This window comes from Lissotriton vulgaris, chromosome 10 (genome assembly GCF_964263255.1).
Source record: "Lissotriton vulgaris chromosome 10, aLisVul1.2, whole genome shotgun sequence".
Taxonomy (NCBI): domain Eukaryota; kingdom Metazoa; phylum Chordata; class Amphibia; order Caudata; family Salamandridae; genus Lissotriton; species Lissotriton vulgaris.
Genome location: NC_141698.1, coordinates 849,225,686 through 849,245,013, shown reverse-complemented (window position 1 = coordinate 849,245,013; position 19,328 = coordinate 849,225,686). Strand labels below are relative to the sequence as shown.

Genomic DNA, 19,328 nt, shown 5'->3' with positions numbered 1-19,328 from the left:
GAGCCCGTTTTCACTATTAAATTGCTAGATGTAAGTCTGTGTGAATCATCTCCGTGTAAAACAAGCATTTGCAATGCAATAGGTCTCGCATTTATGCAAGTTTAAGCTATTGGCATTGTAAATGACAATGCCTATCATTTTGGTTTTTAAAACATAAATAAAAGGCATTGTCAGTATTTTTTAAAAAACTTTAATACTGAGCACGGTGTACTTGAAGCAATCAAGCAATCACCGCGATCAGTGTTAAATAAAAAAAAAAAGATACCAAACGCAGTGTCCTTGAAGCGGCAGCACGCTCAGTTTTACAGTAAAAAAAATTAAACAGAGTGCGGTGTCCCAGAAGAGGACAGCACGCTCAGTATTAAATTAAAATAAATAAATAAATAAACTGATTGCGGTGTCCCAAAGTGGGGGCGCGCTCAGGATACTTATAAAAAAAAAAAAGTAGAAGCTGCAATTGTCCCCAAAAGTGGCCAGAAACAAAAAAGTGCTCAACCCCTAGATAAAGACCGCGTACGGAGCCGAGTAAAAGATCCAGTCATCATGGGTGGTCACAAATGGAGACAGGGCAGTTACAAGGAGGGACTAACAAGCCTCATATTGAATTGGAAGCCTGCATTTACCAAGGACAATGACACCAGCCACTCAAAAATATGGGCAGGGAGAAGGCGAGGCTTGCACCGCATCCTCAACTACTGCATGCCTCGCAGAGCCAGCAGCGCATGAGCACTACCGCTAGGCTCGACCTAAAAATCAATTGTGGAAAGGAAAAAAGTGGCCAGCTTTTATATTCCGGAATCGTAGAACGTCATTCCAATGTATTTAAACTAAGGTAAGAGGTACACTGGATGACTGATCCTTTTTAGACTTTTCAGTTTGGAAGATATATATAAAGTATATTTCATTATGTTGGTGTTCTTTTTATGCTACAGGAGACCTCAACACCCTAACTTGGGAAGTTCATGGAAGGGGCGCTGAGACTTTAAATGATTTGAAACCCTATTTCAATTTTGTCGGGTATGTTTGGTACCCAGCTGTGAACTCGTTTTTTTAAATCATAGTTCTTTATTACATTTTTACAAAAAAATGGAAATTGTATACAATGAACCGCATATAGAAACAATAACTTATACATAAAGTGTGCATATTGTGCAAAAAGACCAGAAGAAAATACCAATCAATTGTCATAAATAGTTAGAGAACGAAGATGATGATAAAACAGAAAAATGAAGAAAAAAAATCAGATACCATATCTACATATGAAGACTGTAAAAAGATTTGTCAAGTTGAATAATTAGAACATCAGTTGTCAAGATTAATACATAAAAATATCTTGAGAAATGTAGAGCAAACTGTATAAAATTGAGTACCTATATTTGGGATTATCTGCATCAAGAAAAGGACCCCATGTGTGATCTGAGGATTGTAAATTATCATTCAATTTATAAATCATTTTCTCAAACTGTGCCACACCTAAAATATCTTTCAGCCAAGAATTAAGTGTCAGGGTAGTATCTGTCTTACAATAAATTCAAGATATTAATTGTGGCCAAACCGAGAGCTGTAGAAAGCCACTTAAAAATATGAAAGGAAACGGGGGAGCCGGGTGCCTCGTGCAACAGTGAAAACTGGGGTTTGAGAGTGTTGCATTTGGCTTTGCATTCTGCTCTGTTTACCTCATTATCCCGTGCCCTCTCCCATACCCCCTCCCCTCCCCCATGGTCAAAGAGGGGGTCAAAGAAAAATTGGACAAACTATTGAGTGGAGACATAATTGAGAGGGTTGAGTTGACAAAATGGGTTGCTCTCTTGGTTGTGGTCAAATGACCCAACGGAAAATTGTGGTTGTGTCGATTTGCGTGATCTTTATGAAAATATTATCATTGACAAATTTCCCCTTCCACGCATTAACAAGATGTAAGCTCTTACCAAAAGGCTCAAATGTTTTTCCACCATAGACCTCAGGGCAGCGTACCACCAGGTCCCCTTACATACTGACAGCAGACGTTTGACCTCATTCATCAAGCCTTTTGTTTGCTATCAGTTCAAGAGAGTTCCCTTTGGTTTAGCGTCCTCTGCTACCATGTTCCAAAGTCTCAAGAGTGAAATTTTCAGAGATGTAGACAACATTCTCTTTTTTCAAGACAATATTTTCATAATGGGAAAAGACAAGAAGGAATATGATGAAGGATTGCGGCAAGTACTAGGCATACTGGAGGCCAAATTAGAGCTGAAGGCATCAAACCCAAGAAGGAGCTTTTAAAAGCGATCCTTAATGCCCCTGAACCAAAAAGCAAGGCCAAACTTTGTTCCTTCTTGTGTAGTGTAGTTCCTATATTCCCAATAGGCTCTGCGCATTGGAATAATATATCCTATAGATGTGACGTAGGACTTATGTCCACTAGGTCTCTATCAAATACATTAGACTTCATTGTGAGTGCCAGCTATCTCAGAGGTCACTAGAAACTTTCTCGAATTCACAAGAAGGGATTGATTTCTGACAACCGCATAAACATGACAACTGTGTTTCCTCAAGATAAAACTGATCTTCAGGGTCGTGGAAACAATAAATATATATTTTACTCAGTCATTAGTGCATGCTTTGTTTCACCAGAGGTGCAGAGAAAATAGAGAAACTGGAGTTTTCAATAAAAAGTATTTATTGAACAGTCTTCTTTCTCATGCAGAAGAAATGAACTGCTACAATCGCAATACTGGCTGTAAAGTATAATGCGTACAGCATGAAAAGTATTATAAAATAATACTGTAAAAGCATGGTATGGTTTCTAAGCCATAAAATACATACATAAATAAATAAAAACTAAAAGTACTCAACTGGTGCTTCTAAAATACGCCTACCCCGATGTACCTAACCTAAGTCTACTACGAGGGAAGAAGTAAGTGTGGTATAGCATAAGTTTAGTATTCTTTCACCAAGAATCTATCCAAGATTTCTCTTGGGGTCTAATCAGCTCCGTACTTTCGTTTAGAATGAAGGAGGTCAGTCTCAGGACTCGATTTCCCAACACCCCGCAAGGGGAGCTTTGAAACACTGGAGCTGGATTTCTCGGCAAGAGAAAAGACAGCGTCTCTCTCAGTGCATCTGCTGGAGGGTCGGCTTCCTTCGGCACTTGCTGTAGCGAGATGCGTTGGGCAAGTAGATAGTCGAACTGCCCCAAACTACGGTGTGTTTGCTTGGGCAAGTGTGGGCATATTTATACCTTGAAGGTGCCGAGTTTGACGTAAAGGTGGACATAATTACGTCATCAAAGAGTCGCAGTTCTTTGAAAACTCCATGAGTTCTTGGACAAATCAATGTTCAAGCAAGGGGAAGCCCCTAACTGCTGAAGCCAAGTTTTTCAAGAAATCGTTGTAGATTTTTGGAACTAGTGGAAGTATCCCTGCCGTATTTGGACAGCATTAGCGAAGGCCAAATATCATTATGATTTCTATGCCTATAATAGGATATGGTGTTTTATACCTATATAAGGGCATGAATCTGGAAAATTACACTAGGGTCCTAAAATGCTATACAAGCATGTGGATCTGGTTGAATGTTACTCAACATTTTTTGAGAAGTTCTCTGGTAAAAGATATGACAAGAGAAAACTGCTAAAGAACAAAAAAAAGTTTGTATGGTCTGATGTGTGCAGCAGTGCTTAATTTGTGCCGGTGCTTTCCGGTGCTTAGCACCGGCACTTATTTCTGAGGGCCGGGTCTACCCTCCACATGGGCCAGTGAATGTCGTAAAATCATTCAAATTGGATGCTGCATACCTTGCACATTCCGCCTCTCTGGAGAGGCTCTGTCCGAGAGCACACACGGAGCAGCAGTGCCCAGCAGAAGCACAGTTAGTCAACAGTTAAAGATCTGCTTTCGCCTTTCAGACGCAGTGTTTCGCTACAAATGTTACAAAGAATCTGCCCAGCAGTCGTTGCGTTACACGCTGTGGCGCCATGTGGGGGATGATCCGATTCCGATCGGATGTGACCTCACGTTCAGTGGAACAAGAAGGAAGTGAGGTGGAAGAGGCGCGGGGCCGAGGACTCGATTGGACTTGTTGTCGGTCCGTGTGGCATCCCTCTCAGCATAGAATGAGACTGAGTGAACTGCTGCCTGTGCACTGCACAGCAGGAAGGCAATACATTAATAGTACCAGCAATGGACAGGCGGGATGGCACTGCATGGACTACGGCCTCACCACCACAGTGACACTCACTCAGGTTAGGTCATGGCCACACTACCGAATCATCACTGCATCGGGCGCTGCGGGAGACTGCCAGCAGTGCTGCACAGCAGTGCTGCACAGCAGTGCGCCTGCAACCCCATGCAGTGCTGCGGCTCATTGAGGCCGCCGCTAGTGCTCGCACCGCTATCTGTTGTGCAGCACTTTGGTGTCTAGTCTGTAGCCTCTCATCCAGTAATGCCGCTCGAGTCCGGACCAGGCCCAGCTGCTGAAGAGAGCTTGGTGTCTGCAGAGCCTCATGAGGCTGGCCCGCAGCGTGGATCGCTCTCTCTGCTTCAGTTTCAGGTATTTTATTCAAATATAGTTAATTATTTTAAGCCGTCATCATGTCGCTGTTGACTGACTCTGAACCTGCTCCAACTCCTGCTGACTGCTCAGGTGAGGCTGCGCTTGGGACGTGCCGCGACGGGCTTAGCTGGAGGGATGAGGAAGAGATCACTGCAATCGGCACTACAGTTTGTGTAATTTGAAAGGACAGGCCACGCAATTTAGAGCGTTGACAGTACACTCATTTCCAGAGCTCATGTGTCCCTTTAAAAATTGTTTGTTAGCGCTGACAGTGACTGTGCTTTATTTGACCTGTTGTGCTGCCCTGCCCTCTATCGTACCCGGGGTCGAAAAGGTCACTTGTTTGTGTGGTAATGAAGTGGCTGAAGTCTGTGCAGAGTGTCAATTATTCTACAAACAAATCGAGATGAGGGTCTACTTCTACTACCAAGTCTTTGCTCAGCTTGCCTAGACGGTTAATTCCTACCAGGTGTACCTTACCACAGAGTCTGCTGTAGTAGGAATAACATCTGCGTATTGCAAGAAACACGACTGTCTGTCCTGTTTAATTTTCATTGATAGGACATTAACTGTGTTACGTTATTCTCTTTTTCTGTGCTATGCAGACATAATTTCATTGCATATTACAAGAAAGCAACCCTCTGAAGTATTCTATATTGCATTGATATGTACACATTGATTAATTCTCTTAAATTAATTTTACATTCCACAGAAATAGGTTAAAACATGCTCTTAGCTGAAATGTACACAGCATACGTAAGAAGCTGTGCTGCGCTCAGAAATATATTTAGTATATCAAGGACAAGTGAGCTGCAACAGTCTTTGTAGTTTACTCATTCTAATGCTGCTTTTAGTGATTCCTGACTCGCATGTAAATACTGCATTCCTAAAATTAAAAATTGCACATAACAAGAGACATGCAGTACATATATCACTGCAGCTGTGTTTGTGTGGGAAGGGCTTTGCCTGCACCCGATCCTCCTTTTACTAGGGTCGTGATATTAGATTTTCTCCCTAAAAAGACCACTGTGTGGTGATATACCACTTCTCTATGCTGCCTCTTGTTGGTAAGGCCTTTACTGGATAACAGAACTTTTCTGTTAATTCTGATGCCTAAGGGAATTAGAGGACTCCATTTATATATTTATTTATAAAGTTTTATATAGCGCAAACATGACCCACGGAGGTATCAGAGCACTATGCAATTGTTGAGCATTAGATTGTTGAGGTAGTATACATAGATTCGGTATTCGCCATTCAGTACAAAAGAAATAGATAGGAGTGTATGGGTAGCATAGGGGGATTTTTGCTAGTTCAAATGATGCGAGCCAGGACTGCAATTCCCAGAATGTAGTAGATTTGTTGTTGAATGAAAACCTACAACAGGAGCAAGGCATCCTTGTAACATGGGGTTATATAGTCACTGTACTAATGTCTATCACTGGATCCCCGTTTTCTCATCTCTAACTAGATTATGGGATCTCTTCTCTATATACATGATGGGTAGTAGGGCATTGATCTGTCAATCTGCAGCCACAGAAGCAGTGCTTATGGATACATAGAGCTGTCAGAAGCGGCTGGAACCCTCCCTCTCATTTCTCCCTTCAGTAATGTGCCGGTCGGCCCGGATCCAACAGCAACTACTTTACTTTCAGCACTGATCCGCAGCATCACTGTCAACAGAGTCTTTAACTCTGTGACAGGCTGCCTGTGGCTGGTGCAATCTGGTGCCTGCTGCAGGGCTGGGCACGTAGGCACCTCTCGCCAAATGGGGTGGACTGTTCAGCTCGGGTTAATGGTTTTTATTAGGATTGAGGCTGCTATACTAGTCTTGAAATAATAACATGCAGCCTGGCTGTGACCTATGTGTGCCTCAGCCTCACTCTGCAGTGTAATTTCTAATATTTATATTACTCGCGAGAAAGTGTCACTCATAATCGCTGAATTGTCACTTATAATTACATTGACATTATGAAAATGTCACACATGGCAATCTGAAACCGTGGCAGCTATGTGCCCATGCTCCTGCATAAGGCTGATGATGGAACATCGTTCTCCCCGGTTGTAATCTAGCTCCTCCTACTTTAAAAGCTGCATAGTGCCCAAGGCAGACTCAGCCTTCTGGAACAGGCACCTTCCCCCACTCTCTGACTTCCGCCCACCTCTCCGCTTCCTGCCCCTGACAGGAAACATCCTTTACAACGCGGTGTTTACACCGCCCGACCTTTATGACGCAGCCATTACAACGCAAGTCGTTACTACGACTTGCGCTGGAGGGCACCCTTGCTTAAGGAATGGTTTGATTTTCTATTCCAACACCTTCCCTACTGTTACGTGGGCTGGAGTTGGAATAGAAAATTAAATTAATCCACAATCCAGCGCCCTCCAACGCAAGTCGTTGTAAGAACTTGCGTTGTAATGGCTGCGTCGTAAACTACCACGATCAAAATGACGTACATCCCATTTGACATCCCTCTAATAGTGACAAAAGGCAGTATTTTCTTTTCTAGATGGAGCAGCATATACCGTAATAATATTTGGAAATAAATAATACAGTGGCTCCCAACCTGCTCCTCCTGAAACTTATTTTTTCCATAAATTAAGCACTGGGGTGGAGCCATTGGTTGAAGTGGGTGGAGCCAAGGGAAGTGGGGGTGGTCTCCTAGAAATGTTTGAGCACCTGCACTTCATATTTTACAAATTAAGCACTGGACTGTGCAGAAAGGCATTTTGTGAGCCTAAAAGAAACATGTGTTCTGCACCGCCCCTACAAGGTTTCGATCCATCCTTATGAAGTATTGTCACCACTGAAGCAAGTGGTAAAGGGCTAGGGGCGATGCTTACAGAGAAAGATTCTAAAGGCTCTGAATGTACCATAGCCTTTGCCTCTTGCTCCCATAAGCCCACAGAAGAGAGGTCCTTTGTCATTGAGCGAGAGGCTCTGGCTTGTGTGTGGGGCTTGGAGCATTTCAGGCAATTCATATGGAGTAACAAAGAGATTTTACGTAGCGGCCACAAGTCCCTCACCAAGGCCTTGCCCACGAAAGGACTTTACAATGCATCCCCTAGAGTTGCCAGGATGGCGGTTAGATTAGTTGACTTCATTATGAAGTACAATACATGCCTGGGACAAAGAATGTTGTGACAGACTTCCTAAGCCTCATGCCTATTCTCACACAAGAGTTCAGGTATGATTCTAAGGATAACATCTGTGAGGCAAGGGTACATGAGGAAGGTCATGGCATATCCTTAAAAGAGTGGGCCACAGAGCAAACCAATGTTACCACATTAGTCAAAGTCCTCAGCATGCTCACAAAGGGTTGGCCTGAGAAGAAATACATCACTAGATATATCCATCCCTTCTAGTAAGTTAGACATGAGCTTTTGCACGTAAATGGGTTACTTCTGAGAAGTGGCAAGATTTTTCCACCTTCAAACTCAAACACAAAATCCTTAACATATGTCATGAAGGGCATTTAGAGATTAGTAGAACCAAGTGCAGAGTTAAGAACCTGTATTGGCCCGGTGTAAATCTTGCCATTGAAAGAATTGTCTTACGGTCCTGGAGATGACCGCTGCCATGCTCCCCTTCCCCCGCCCACTATTTCCACCACTCAGAAAAAAAAGAAAGGAAAAAGAGGAAAAAAGAGAAAGTGAGAAAATTAATAGTAGTCATCTTCCATTATTCCTAATCTCTGGAAATAAAGAGGAAGAGGGAAAGAAGAAAAAAATGAAAAATCAGAGATACATGAAGTTTATAGTCTAAACACCCATCTTTTCAAGAAAATTAACATTGTATCTCTAAATACTATTCAGAAACTCCTTCGCTGATCCCTCTGTTGTAAAAAAATGTGTGCGGTCCTTAAAGATATTCTTAAATTTTGCAGGATTCATTAAATAGGCCTGGGCTCCTTTAACCTGAAACGGTGTAATTAACTGACGAAGCTGCCAACGATTTTCTCCAGGTGTATCTACAAAAATCAGGTCTTACAAAATCTCAAAACCAGGACCTGCTCTCAGCTTGTCCGGACGGGCAAGCTTAAAGACCTCCTCATGGGCCAAGAAACTATTAAACAAAATTAGCAGTGCTCTGGGTCTGACAACATATTGTCCATCCGACTGTCCCGCACAAGGTCGAATATTAAAGGGGAACGGATGCACTCTTTCAATCTCCCTGTCATAATCCCATTTACTCAGCTCTGGAAAAGCGTTCTTAAATAGTTCCACAGTAAATTCACGAGTATCTTGCCCCTCTTTTCCTTCAGGTACTTGTAGAAGTCGCAAATTATGTCTACATGCTCTATTTTCAAAATCAGCCATCTTCCACTTCGTATCCTCCTTTATTGTTTGCAATGATTCTGTCACAACTTTCTGCTGCGCGACTTCGTCCTCTAAGTTCGATATCCGGGATTTAGCCTCATTAAATCTAGAAGTGAAATCAGATTGTGACTTGGCCAGTCTGCAGACTGAATTCTGCAGTTTTCAACATAAATGATGAACTCTTTGGCTCTCCTCTCTTGTTTCATCTCGCAGGGACATTATTGATTCGTAGATTATTGACAGAGATATTTCCCCCTCCTGATGTTCTAGAGAACCATCCTGAAATTGATGCTGACTGCCGTGCTCACCCTGATTATCTGCCATCTTTCCCAGTTTTTGGTGGGAGGGTAGAACGGTCATGGTGGTGGGATAAAAAGTGGGGAGAAAATCCACAGTTTCAGCAAAGAAGAAATAATAAAAGGGGAAATGTATCAGAAGGAGGGTGTGTATATTTTTATATAAATAAGAGATATGGACGACCTATTGCAAATGTAGGCTGGATGTCTGATGGTTCCTAGAAGTATTTAAATATGTTCTCTGAATGTTTCTGGCCTGAATAATATTAACAAAAGAAGGAGGATTGCTGCTGAGCTGCGTCATATTCACCCTGATATTGCATGTATTCAAGAGACGCATTTACCATGGAGTAAAAGTTATTTACTATCTGATTTAGGATTTTCTGTAGTTGTCTCCTCCCAGCAATCAGTAATGAACCATGGTGTTGCTATTTCAGTCAAACCCAATGTCTACATGATTATGTGCACCCTGGCAGACAAATTAGGTAGTTGGGCTATAGCCGAATTTGGTGGACGTCTCAGAAATTGTACTTTATGTAATATTTATGGGTCTAATTTAGACCCGGCAATAATTTTGTAAGAATTAAGTAGAGAACTTGCAATGTGGCCAACCCCGCTAATTATTTGTGATGATATGAATATTAACTTAACAAGCCAGGATTTTGTGGGGGGGGGGAAAGTTTGCAAAGGAAGGAAACTGCAGGTCTTTAAGGCTTTGTTTAATCTACTAAAGGACCATGGTTTGATAGATGTATGGAGTACATTATCTCCCTTCAATCCTGGCTATACTTTTTATTCTTTCCCCCACAAAAAAATGGTATGATTAGATTATTTATTTTTAAGTACCACTGCTGTGGTTGGGTTGGGAAAGCATTTTGGCTCTAAAATCTCATCGGATCATGACCCTATTACAATAACACTACCTGGTTTGGGGGAAGTCGCGAAACCTAAAAAAAATTCCTTTGACCGGAAGCTTTGTTCTAACGATGGGTTTATAGAGCATATTACCAGGTGGATAAAGGAATTCCTAGACATTAATAGGGACTCAGCCAGTATCAACATTGTTCGGGATACGTTCAAGGCCTGTTTTAGGGGGGGAAGTACTGTGCTTTGGGTTATCTTATCAAAAAAAACTTAGAGGGGAGATTGGGAGTTTCTTGTCTGATCTGAAAACGGCAGAGGAGAAATTGGCTTATGGCATAGAACATCAGGGTAGAATTTTAGAATTGGAGGAAGAGGTTGCTAGAAAAAGGGCCAAAATAACTGGAGGATGGGATAAAGAGTCTGCAAGAAAATATTTGACTCATAGGATAATATGTCACGAGTATGGGGAGACAGTAGGGAGATGTCTTGCCCTTAAATTGCGTATGAATGAAACCAGCCGCAATATCGCAGCATTAAAGGACACAGCAGGGACATTACGGTCGGATCCAGAAGGGATTCTATCTATCTTTCAGTAGTTCTATACTGATCTTTATACACATCAGCAAGGAGGGGTAGGTGGAATAACACCAACATTGCTTGGGGAGCTCCCTAAACTAGATCCAGAGGTGGCAGATATGCTTGATGCCCCAATTACCATGGAAGAATTAGCAATGGCAGTTAAGACTTTAGCAATGGGGAAAGCAGCTGGTCCCGATCGTTTACCGGGAGAGATATATAAACTTTTTTTGATTACCTAAAGGAAATTATGCTGACTACTTTTAGGGCTGCTCGAAATAGGCAGGCTCCTAAGTCTTGGGACAAAGCCACAATTGTAGATTTTGGTAAGAAAGGTAAAGATTTAGAGCTCCCTAGTTCATATCCTCCTATATTACTTTTAAACTGTGATGCAAAATATATTCTTAACTTTTAGCTAATGGTCTCTTTAAAGTTATTGCCTCGCTAGTTTCAAAAGATCAACATGGATTCATACCCGGGAGGGGTACGGTGTTTCATATCAATAAAGTCATCACCCTGTTCGATATCGCACACGTTGAGAAGCGACACTTAGGATGAATTTTATTAGACGCAGAAAAAGCGTTTGATCGTGTAGAGTGGGATTATTTATGGAGGTTAGTGGAACTGGTGGGTTTTTGGAAAAATTTCATGACCGCTTTGCAGGTTCTCTATGACTCACCAGTAGCTAGAATAGCGGTGATGGGATCAAGTTCAGAGGCAATAAAAATTACCAGAGGTACGAGACAGGGATGTCCCTGTTCCCCTTAACTTTTTTCTTTATATATTAACCCCTTTGTAGAAATGCTATCTAGGAGTCAGTTGATTAAGCCCTTTTTAGTAAATGGTATCTCTTCTATAGTATTTGCATATGCAGATGATATTGCTGTGACATCTTCGGACCCGGCTACCGCACTTTTAGAGATTGAAAGGTTAGCATTGAAATTTGGTCAGGTGTCGGGCTATAAATTGAATGTTACCAAAACACAACTTGTATACACTGATAATGTGGTACTACATGACCAAAGAGTCATTGATGAAGCTACATATTTAGGTGTAAAAATCAGGGCATCTATGACTGCATTAGTAGATGCAAACTGGGGGTCATTATGTTATAATATTTCTAACTCATTTGAGGGATGGGGCAGGCTGCATTTTACTTTGATCGGTCGTGTGAATATTCTAAAGATGAACAATCTTCTGCGGGTATTTTATTTATTTAGAGCTATACCACTCGAAATACTGCCAACTCAATTGCAGAAGTTACTTGCACTTTGCTCTAAATGTTTGTGGGTTTCACGAAAACCCAGCTGAGCTATGAGATTTATGTCCCTTCCAATTGCTAGGGGTGGCCTAGCAATACCTGATTTTCTTTTGTATTATTAGGTTTGTTTTTTGCAGAAAATGGGTATACTATTGACTGGTGAGGAGGTTAGCACTATAGCAACAACAAGTTCTATTTTTAACTTATTAATAGGACCAGAAGCAAATCGTAGTTTATTTAAGCAAATTGAAGGGAGCTATTAAAAAAGGACCAGGTTTAAGGTCTTGGAAGCAGCAATGAAAACCTGGAGGAAAGTATGGAAAATAATTGATTTAGAAGACCTAACCTATTATATGCCTATGAACGCGGGAAAATTACTCCCAACAATATTTAGCGATAGGGTGGCTATTCTCTGGCAAAAAAAGGGTTTTGTTCAGTTAGGAGATTTATATGACGCAGAGGGACTTATCAAGCAGTATGCAGATCTCGCACGGATATATAATCTACCACAGACACAGTTTTTCAAGTTCCTTCAAATGCGGGATTTTTTGATATGTAGAAAATTGAAATTGAATCCAAATCCCCTTATCGATGCTATTAAATCTCAGAGTGAAATAGGTGTCTTGTATAAAATATTGTCTTCATTTAAAAATGATGATTTGGAGAAACATAATTTACTATGGGCATCGATATTAGGAGAAACTGAAAATGATGTGTTGATAGAAGAAGCAATCTTAAGATCGAAGGAAGCTCTGCTATCTGCTAATTTAAAAGTACAATTTTTTAAACTTTATTTAAACTATATTATACCCCTGCACATATGTATAAGTGGGTTGAATGCTATGATGGTAAATGTTTTCATTGCAGGGGTGATAATGCTGAAAGTGTACACATATTTTTTTAGTTGTGTTAAATTGAATAACTTCCTTCAAGATATTAAAAAGTTTTTATCTATAATTCTTGGGTCAACACTTAATATTACACCGGACTTAATGCTTTTAGGGATGGGGCGAGTAGTTACTAGAGGGAGTCGGTTTTATAAGCATCGATTCTTGTTTATAGCAATGACAACGGCCCGTCTGTGTATCGCTGGGGATTGGCTATGCCCCGAGCCCCCAAGGTTTGAAGTTTGGCAGGCAAAAATGTATCGTTTAGTCAACTTAGAATTAAGCTTATCTATACTACTATTATAAAGAGAGAACACAAACCTTTGAGCCAGGTAAACTACAAAAGTAATGCACCAATCACTACACCCAATACACCATTTGAAAGGGGAAATGTGGCAGAAGGACATAGGCTATAGATATGTACACCATATACATTAAAAGAGCAAAAACGCCAAGAGTGGTAAAGTAGTCTCTTGGGGGTGTGGTTGTGGGCGTCTCAAACAACAAATGTGGGCGTTTACAGGGCCGGGCCAAGTGCAAATAACAAACATAGGCCAAGCGACTTCACAACACACTTACATATGCACACAGAGCAGAAATGCGCTTTCACTGAATTTAGAGCGCACAATATGCAGACAGAGCGGAAATGCGCTTTCAATGAATTTCTGACAAACATTTGCAAATCCCAACACATACAGCCGAAATGCGCTTTCAATGAATTTAAATTCACACATACAGCCCGGTAACACCAATATACAAATACAGCAGAGGTGCGCGCTATAAGAAATATACACACATTCGTTGCAGTTACCCAGACAACATTGACGACTTCGCATAAAAAACCGGGCGGGCCTTCCATCGACGAGGAGTGTCAAATGACGCCACACAGGGGGCAGGATTAATCGCATACTACACCAATCACAACGCACTAAAGAAACACACACGACTTCGGCTTACCAAAAAGAAAGTCTTTAACCATTGGCCATTGACCAACGACGTCACAGGGGGGTAAACACGAACAAAAAAAGCCGACATTTCTTAACGGAGAAACGCAACCGACTGCGCATTTACAAGACTTTCCTCACATCTTGCGGACAAGATAAAACGCTTACAATAAGACATACGAATAACGAAAATAACACAACTGCCCATAATCACCTGAGCACTGCCAGGACTTCACCACACAATTGACAAAACAAAAGGGAAACTTCTTTGAAGGGATACAAAAACAAACACACGGAAAGAGCCTTCGAAAGAAAAAAAAACATTAAACAGGTGACACAATACTTTCCTCACATCTTGCGGACAACATAAAACGCTGAAAACAATACATACAAATTAAAAAAATAACACAAGTGGGCCAAATCAGTTGAACAGGGCCAGGACTTGCACAGACAACTCTTCTGCGGGGCGGGCGGGGGCCCTGAAGCAGCCTTTTGCTCCCGGACAACGTCGGGACGGCTGCTAGTATTCAATAAAGGGGGCAAGGAAACCGAAATTAGGAATGTATATATGGGAGGTCTTTGCTGCTAATATTAATGGTTGATGTATGGTCCCTTTTTTGACACCCTATAATACTTTATAATACGTTTCATTATTATGGATATAATTTTGGCTGTGTTTATTTGTGATTGCTGAACTGTGGAAATAAAAAAAAATAAAAAATGAAAGAATTGTCAGAGATTGTCTCCAATGCTGCAACTCGGACAAATCCCAGGTCACGTTTAGGCCTCCCCTCTACCCCATCACATGTCCCACCATACCATGGGAGAGAATAGGTATATTCAAAATGTGGGGCAACATGTAGCCCCACTTCCAGCCGCACTGCTGCAATGCGCTACATTTTTTGTGACAGTTCATTAAGGTTCTCTTCAGGTAATCCGTGTTTTCCCATTTTTAAAAAACAATGTAGATTTTTCTAGTATTCATGACGGAAAATCTTAATTTTATTAAAGACACGGAGGCGAGTATTATGCTTTCTTATCTTGCTTTAATTTCAAACAGCAGCCAAGATAAGTAAAAAACTACAGTTCCCAGAGGGCCAGAGGACAAACTGGGCCATGGGAATGAAAAAAACGCGAGAATACAATAACCAATCACAATGAACCTATCAGATAAAGACCCTAACTGACTGCGCAGCTTCCTCTTTTCGCTGGTGAGCAGATCAAGTATAATCATTAAACAAAGGGAAAAAGAATAAAATTAAGGATATAGCCAAAGTCCAGGAACATAAGTCTTGTATCAGGGGAATCCAAAGAAGAAGACCAAACAGGAGTCCAGGAGGAGGATCCAGGAGCGTTGGAATTGGAGGACTCAAAGGAGAAGATCGAAGGAGTCGAAGGGTAGATCTTCTAAGATGAAGCCGGTGGCAGGGCTGGATTTGCTGTAGGGAGGGAGAACAGATGTTAAGAAAAGTTGCGGCGGGATAATACTCGCCTCCGTGTCTTTAATAAAATTAAGATTTTCCGTCATGAATACTAGAAAAATCTACATTTTATGGCAAGACCGGAGGCTCCTATTATGCTTGTTTAAAGCATATTAACAATATCAGAAGCCACAGTATGAACAGGTTTGCAATAGAACATGCGAAATATACTGTCATTTGACCAGTCTGCTGATCTCAGAATGTCTTCCAGACGAGAGCCAGACCAAAAGGCTGTAGAAGCCATGGCTCCCCTGGCCGAATGAGCCCCGAAAACGGAGACGTCAATTCCGGCAAGAGACATGACCCAACGGACCCAACGGGCAAGGGTAGGAGAAGAGACAGGAAGATGGGGTTTAATAAAGGAAATAAGGAGTTGAGAATGAGAGGGCGTTCTGAGATCAGCAGTTCGGTGTTCGTACACTTTTAAACATTGTCCCACACACAGTTTAGGATGATCTGGAAAGTAGGGGTAAAACACTGAATCCAAATTAGTCTTGGTACGTCTGCGTATCTGAAACAGCACACCTGAAGGAGAATATTGGCGAGTAGAAACATCTAGAGCCTTAACATCAGAAACTCTCTTAATGGAAACTAGACACAATAACATGGTAAGTTTAGCAGATAGCATTTTTAGTGAAAGAACAGCATTGTCTGGCCAACTAGTAAACAATTTAAATATCACTGTAACATCCCATAAAAAGGTATACTTAGCCAACGGTGGTTTCGCACAACGTACACCCTTGAGAAGACGACAAATCAAAGGGTGAGCACCAACTGGTTTACCATCGATTTGGGAATGGTAGAGGGAGATGGCAGAACGATAGAGATTGATGGTGCGGTAAGCCTTACCGGCACTGGCTTGTGAACCAAGGAAATTAATTATGAAATTCAGAGAGGCTGAAATGGGATCGAGGTCCCTTTCCAAACACCAGCTTGTCCAAAGAGACCAGGCGGATCTGTATGCCTTGGATGTTCCCGGAGCCCAAGCCTGGCTGATGAAGATCGAAGCCTCTTGTGAAATGAGGACGTCAGAAGAGGAAGGCCGGAAACTTTCCAGGCCGAGAGTTGCAGGGAGGAGTCGAGAATGAGACTGTGTTGTTCGCCCTGAGGGTTGAGGAGAAGATCCCCGAAGGAGGGAAGAAGGACCGGGAAGTCCACTGCCATTTCGAGAAGAGTCGGAAACCAAACCTGGGCTTGCCAGAAGGGAGCAACTAGAACCAGAGACGAAGACTGGCGGAGAACCTGAGAAAGAACCCTGTTGATCATCAGGAAAGGAGGGAAGGCATAATGAAGATGACGAGACCAATCTTGCAGGAAGGCGTCTGTCGCCACAGCCAGGGGATCCGGGCGCCAACTGTAGAACCGGGGCAATTGGGAATTGAGATGGGAAACAAAGAGATCGATAGAGAAAGGGCCCCAAAGACGGGAAAGAGAGAGGAAGACGGATGGACAAAGCTTCCAATCGCTGGAATCTCGAAGAAATCTCGAGTGCCAATCCGCCACGCTGTTGAGATCTCCAGGAAGATACTCTGCTGTCAGAGAAAGATGATGGGCGAGACAAAACTCCCATAGACTCTTTGCCAAGTCCGCCAGGGGCTTGGACCTTGTTCCGCCAAGATGGTTGATGTAGCGGACCGCAGAAACATTGTCCATGCGGAGAAGAATAGAACAGTGAATCCTGTTTTTGGAAAGGCTTTTGATCGCAAAGGAACCTGCAAGCATCTCTAAACAGTTGATGTGCAACTTGGACTCCTCGGCGGACCATGAACCTCCAGTCGAGATTGGTCCACAACGGGCGCCCCAGCCCGACAGGCTTGCATCTGATTCTAAGACTAGATCTGGGGCCGTGGCGAAGATAGTGCGCCCGTTCCACGCATCCAAATCGTCTATCCACCATTGAAGCTCGGTGCGGGACTCGGGGTCTAGAGCCACAAGATCTGAATATGCGAGGCCTTGTCGAAGGTGACGAATCTTCAAGCGCTGGAGAGCGCGATAATGGAGAGGGCCCGGGAAGATGGCCTGAATGGAGGAGGAGAGGAGACCGACGATCCGTGCAAGGGATCGGAGGGACAAGAGAGAGGACTGAAGAACAGATAAGATCTCCGCTTTGATCTTGGAAACTTTGGAAAGGGGAAGGCGCAGGGACGCTGCATCAGAGTCCACCAGGAAACCCAGAAATTCCGTGTTCTGAGATGGAGTCAGAGACGACTTGTCTTCGTTGATGAGAAAACCCAGATCTAGAAGAAGGGACTGAGTCAAAAACAGGTCGGAGAGGAGAGATTGTTTGTCTGTATTCATGAGAAGGATATCGTCCAGATAAATAATTAGTCTTATGCCAAGAGATCGAAGATAGGCGACCACTGGTTTCAAGAGTTTTGTGAAGCACCAGGGCGCGGATGATAGGCCAAAGGGAAGAGAGGTGAAACAATAGTTGATCCCTGACCACTGGAACTGAAGAAATTTCCAGTGAGAGTGATGAATGGGAACCGTGAGGTATGCATCCTGAAGGTCCAGCCGGACCATCCAGTCGTTGGGGCGAAGAGTGTCCCTCAGGTGTAAAATGGTCTCCATTTTGAAATGGCGGTAGACCACAAGCTGATTGAACCATTTTAGATTGATGACCGTGCAGAGCTTCTTGTTTTTCTTTTGAACAAGAAAAATGGAGCTTAGAAAGCCTGAGGAGTCGAAGGGAAAAACCTGAATCGCTCTTTTGTGGAGTAGAGCCTCGATCTCGTTTGAGATTTGAGATGCCATGAGAGTGGAAAAGACGAGAGGGGAGGAAGAGAAGACTGGACAGGAGGGGAAAGGAATTCTATTAGGTAACCTTGTACTGTGCCTAAGACCCACGGGTCTGAACTGAGAGTGCACCATTTTTGAAGAAACAGTTTTAGGCGACCCCCCACAGGAGGGGAAGAAGAAAGGCTTACCTTGTTGGTTGGAGTTTTGACGATAGTTTCGTTGACCTTTGCCTCTGAAGCCACGGCCACGTTGGGGGTAGAATTGAGGCTTGTAGTCCTGGTTGTTGTTGGACGAGCCTCTGGAGCCTTGGTTGTAGGGACGGCCGGAAGAGCGGCCCCTGCCTCTGCCGGCCCGTCCAAAAACCCGAGGGGCGAAAACCTTTTTGACTGTTTGCTGGGCTTTGTCCAAGGATGCAAAAGTAGAAACAAATCTACTCAGGTCACGAACTAAATTTTCTCCAAAGAGGAGACCATTCGCCTTGGGGCCAGGATCCATGGGTGCCAGATTAGAAAGTTTAGGATCCAATTTGATTAGGAGACCTTTGCGGCGCTCGTGAGTAATTGCGGAGTTGGCATTTCCTAGAAGACAGAAGGCGCGCTGAGCCCACATGGAGATTTCTTCAGCAGAAAGTTCAGAACCTTCTAAGCGGGAAGCTTCCGCTAAATCAAAGATGCGGGCGAGGGGGCCCACAATGTCCAACAATTTGTCTTGGCAAGTGGTCCAAGCTTTATCAACCCCTCTGCGAGGGTCCTTGCCGAATTTGGAGAAAAAGGTGAGGAGTGGTTGGTCGATGGAAGGGACCATAGTGATTTTGTCGGGGAGAGAAGGCTTAGGGCATTCTGATTTAAGCCTGGCCCTTACCAGAGCTTCTAAAGGGAGACGTAACCTGGCAGAGATGTATTCTCCCACATGGTGGGAAGGGAACCATTCGGTAGAATTAGGGTGACGGATAGTGGAGGGGTCAAACATGGGAAAACCCTCGGAGTCAAAAACGGGCTCAAAAGAAAAAGAATCCAATTTAGCAGATTTAGCAGGGGGGGGGAAGGGTCAGTGGTATCAAACAGATCAATCAATTGGTCAGCGTCATCGAAATTAGCATCATCATCGTCATCATCTGTGTCCAATATGGTGGAAATTACCAATTTTCTCCTAGGAGACTCTGCATGTTTCTCTTTTTGCTTACGTTTGCCCTCTGAGGCAACAAACCCCTCCTTAGAAGGAGGCCTGGGAGGAACTGGGTCCTCAGTCAAGTGCGAGGAAGACTCGCTAATCAAAGACGCTTTTTTAGGGGCACGAGATTGAGCAGAGAAATCCACCTTTTTCTTTCTGCTTTCCCCCGCAGACTGGGCCAATATTTTGGACATGATGCTTAACATTGAGTTTTCCATGTTTTTAGACATTCTCTTCATAGAGACTTCCACAGCCGT

At 43.0% G+C, this 19,328-nt stretch overlaps 1 protein-coding gene across 1 annotated transcript in view; it reads right to left on the bottom strand.

Annotated features, from left to right (window-relative positions):
* Positions 1 to 18,870, bottom strand: part of LOC147688884 (uncharacterized) — a 31,641-nt gene extending 12,771 nt beyond the window's left edge. The window contains exon 1 of the mRNA XM_086939835.1: positions 18,090 to 18,870. Within this exon, the coding sequence (XP_086795961.1) occupies positions 18,090 to 18,870 (781 nt within the window). The remainder of the gene's footprint in view (positions 1 to 18,089) is intronic.
* Between the last annotated feature and the right edge of the window lie 458 nt (positions 18,871 to 19,328).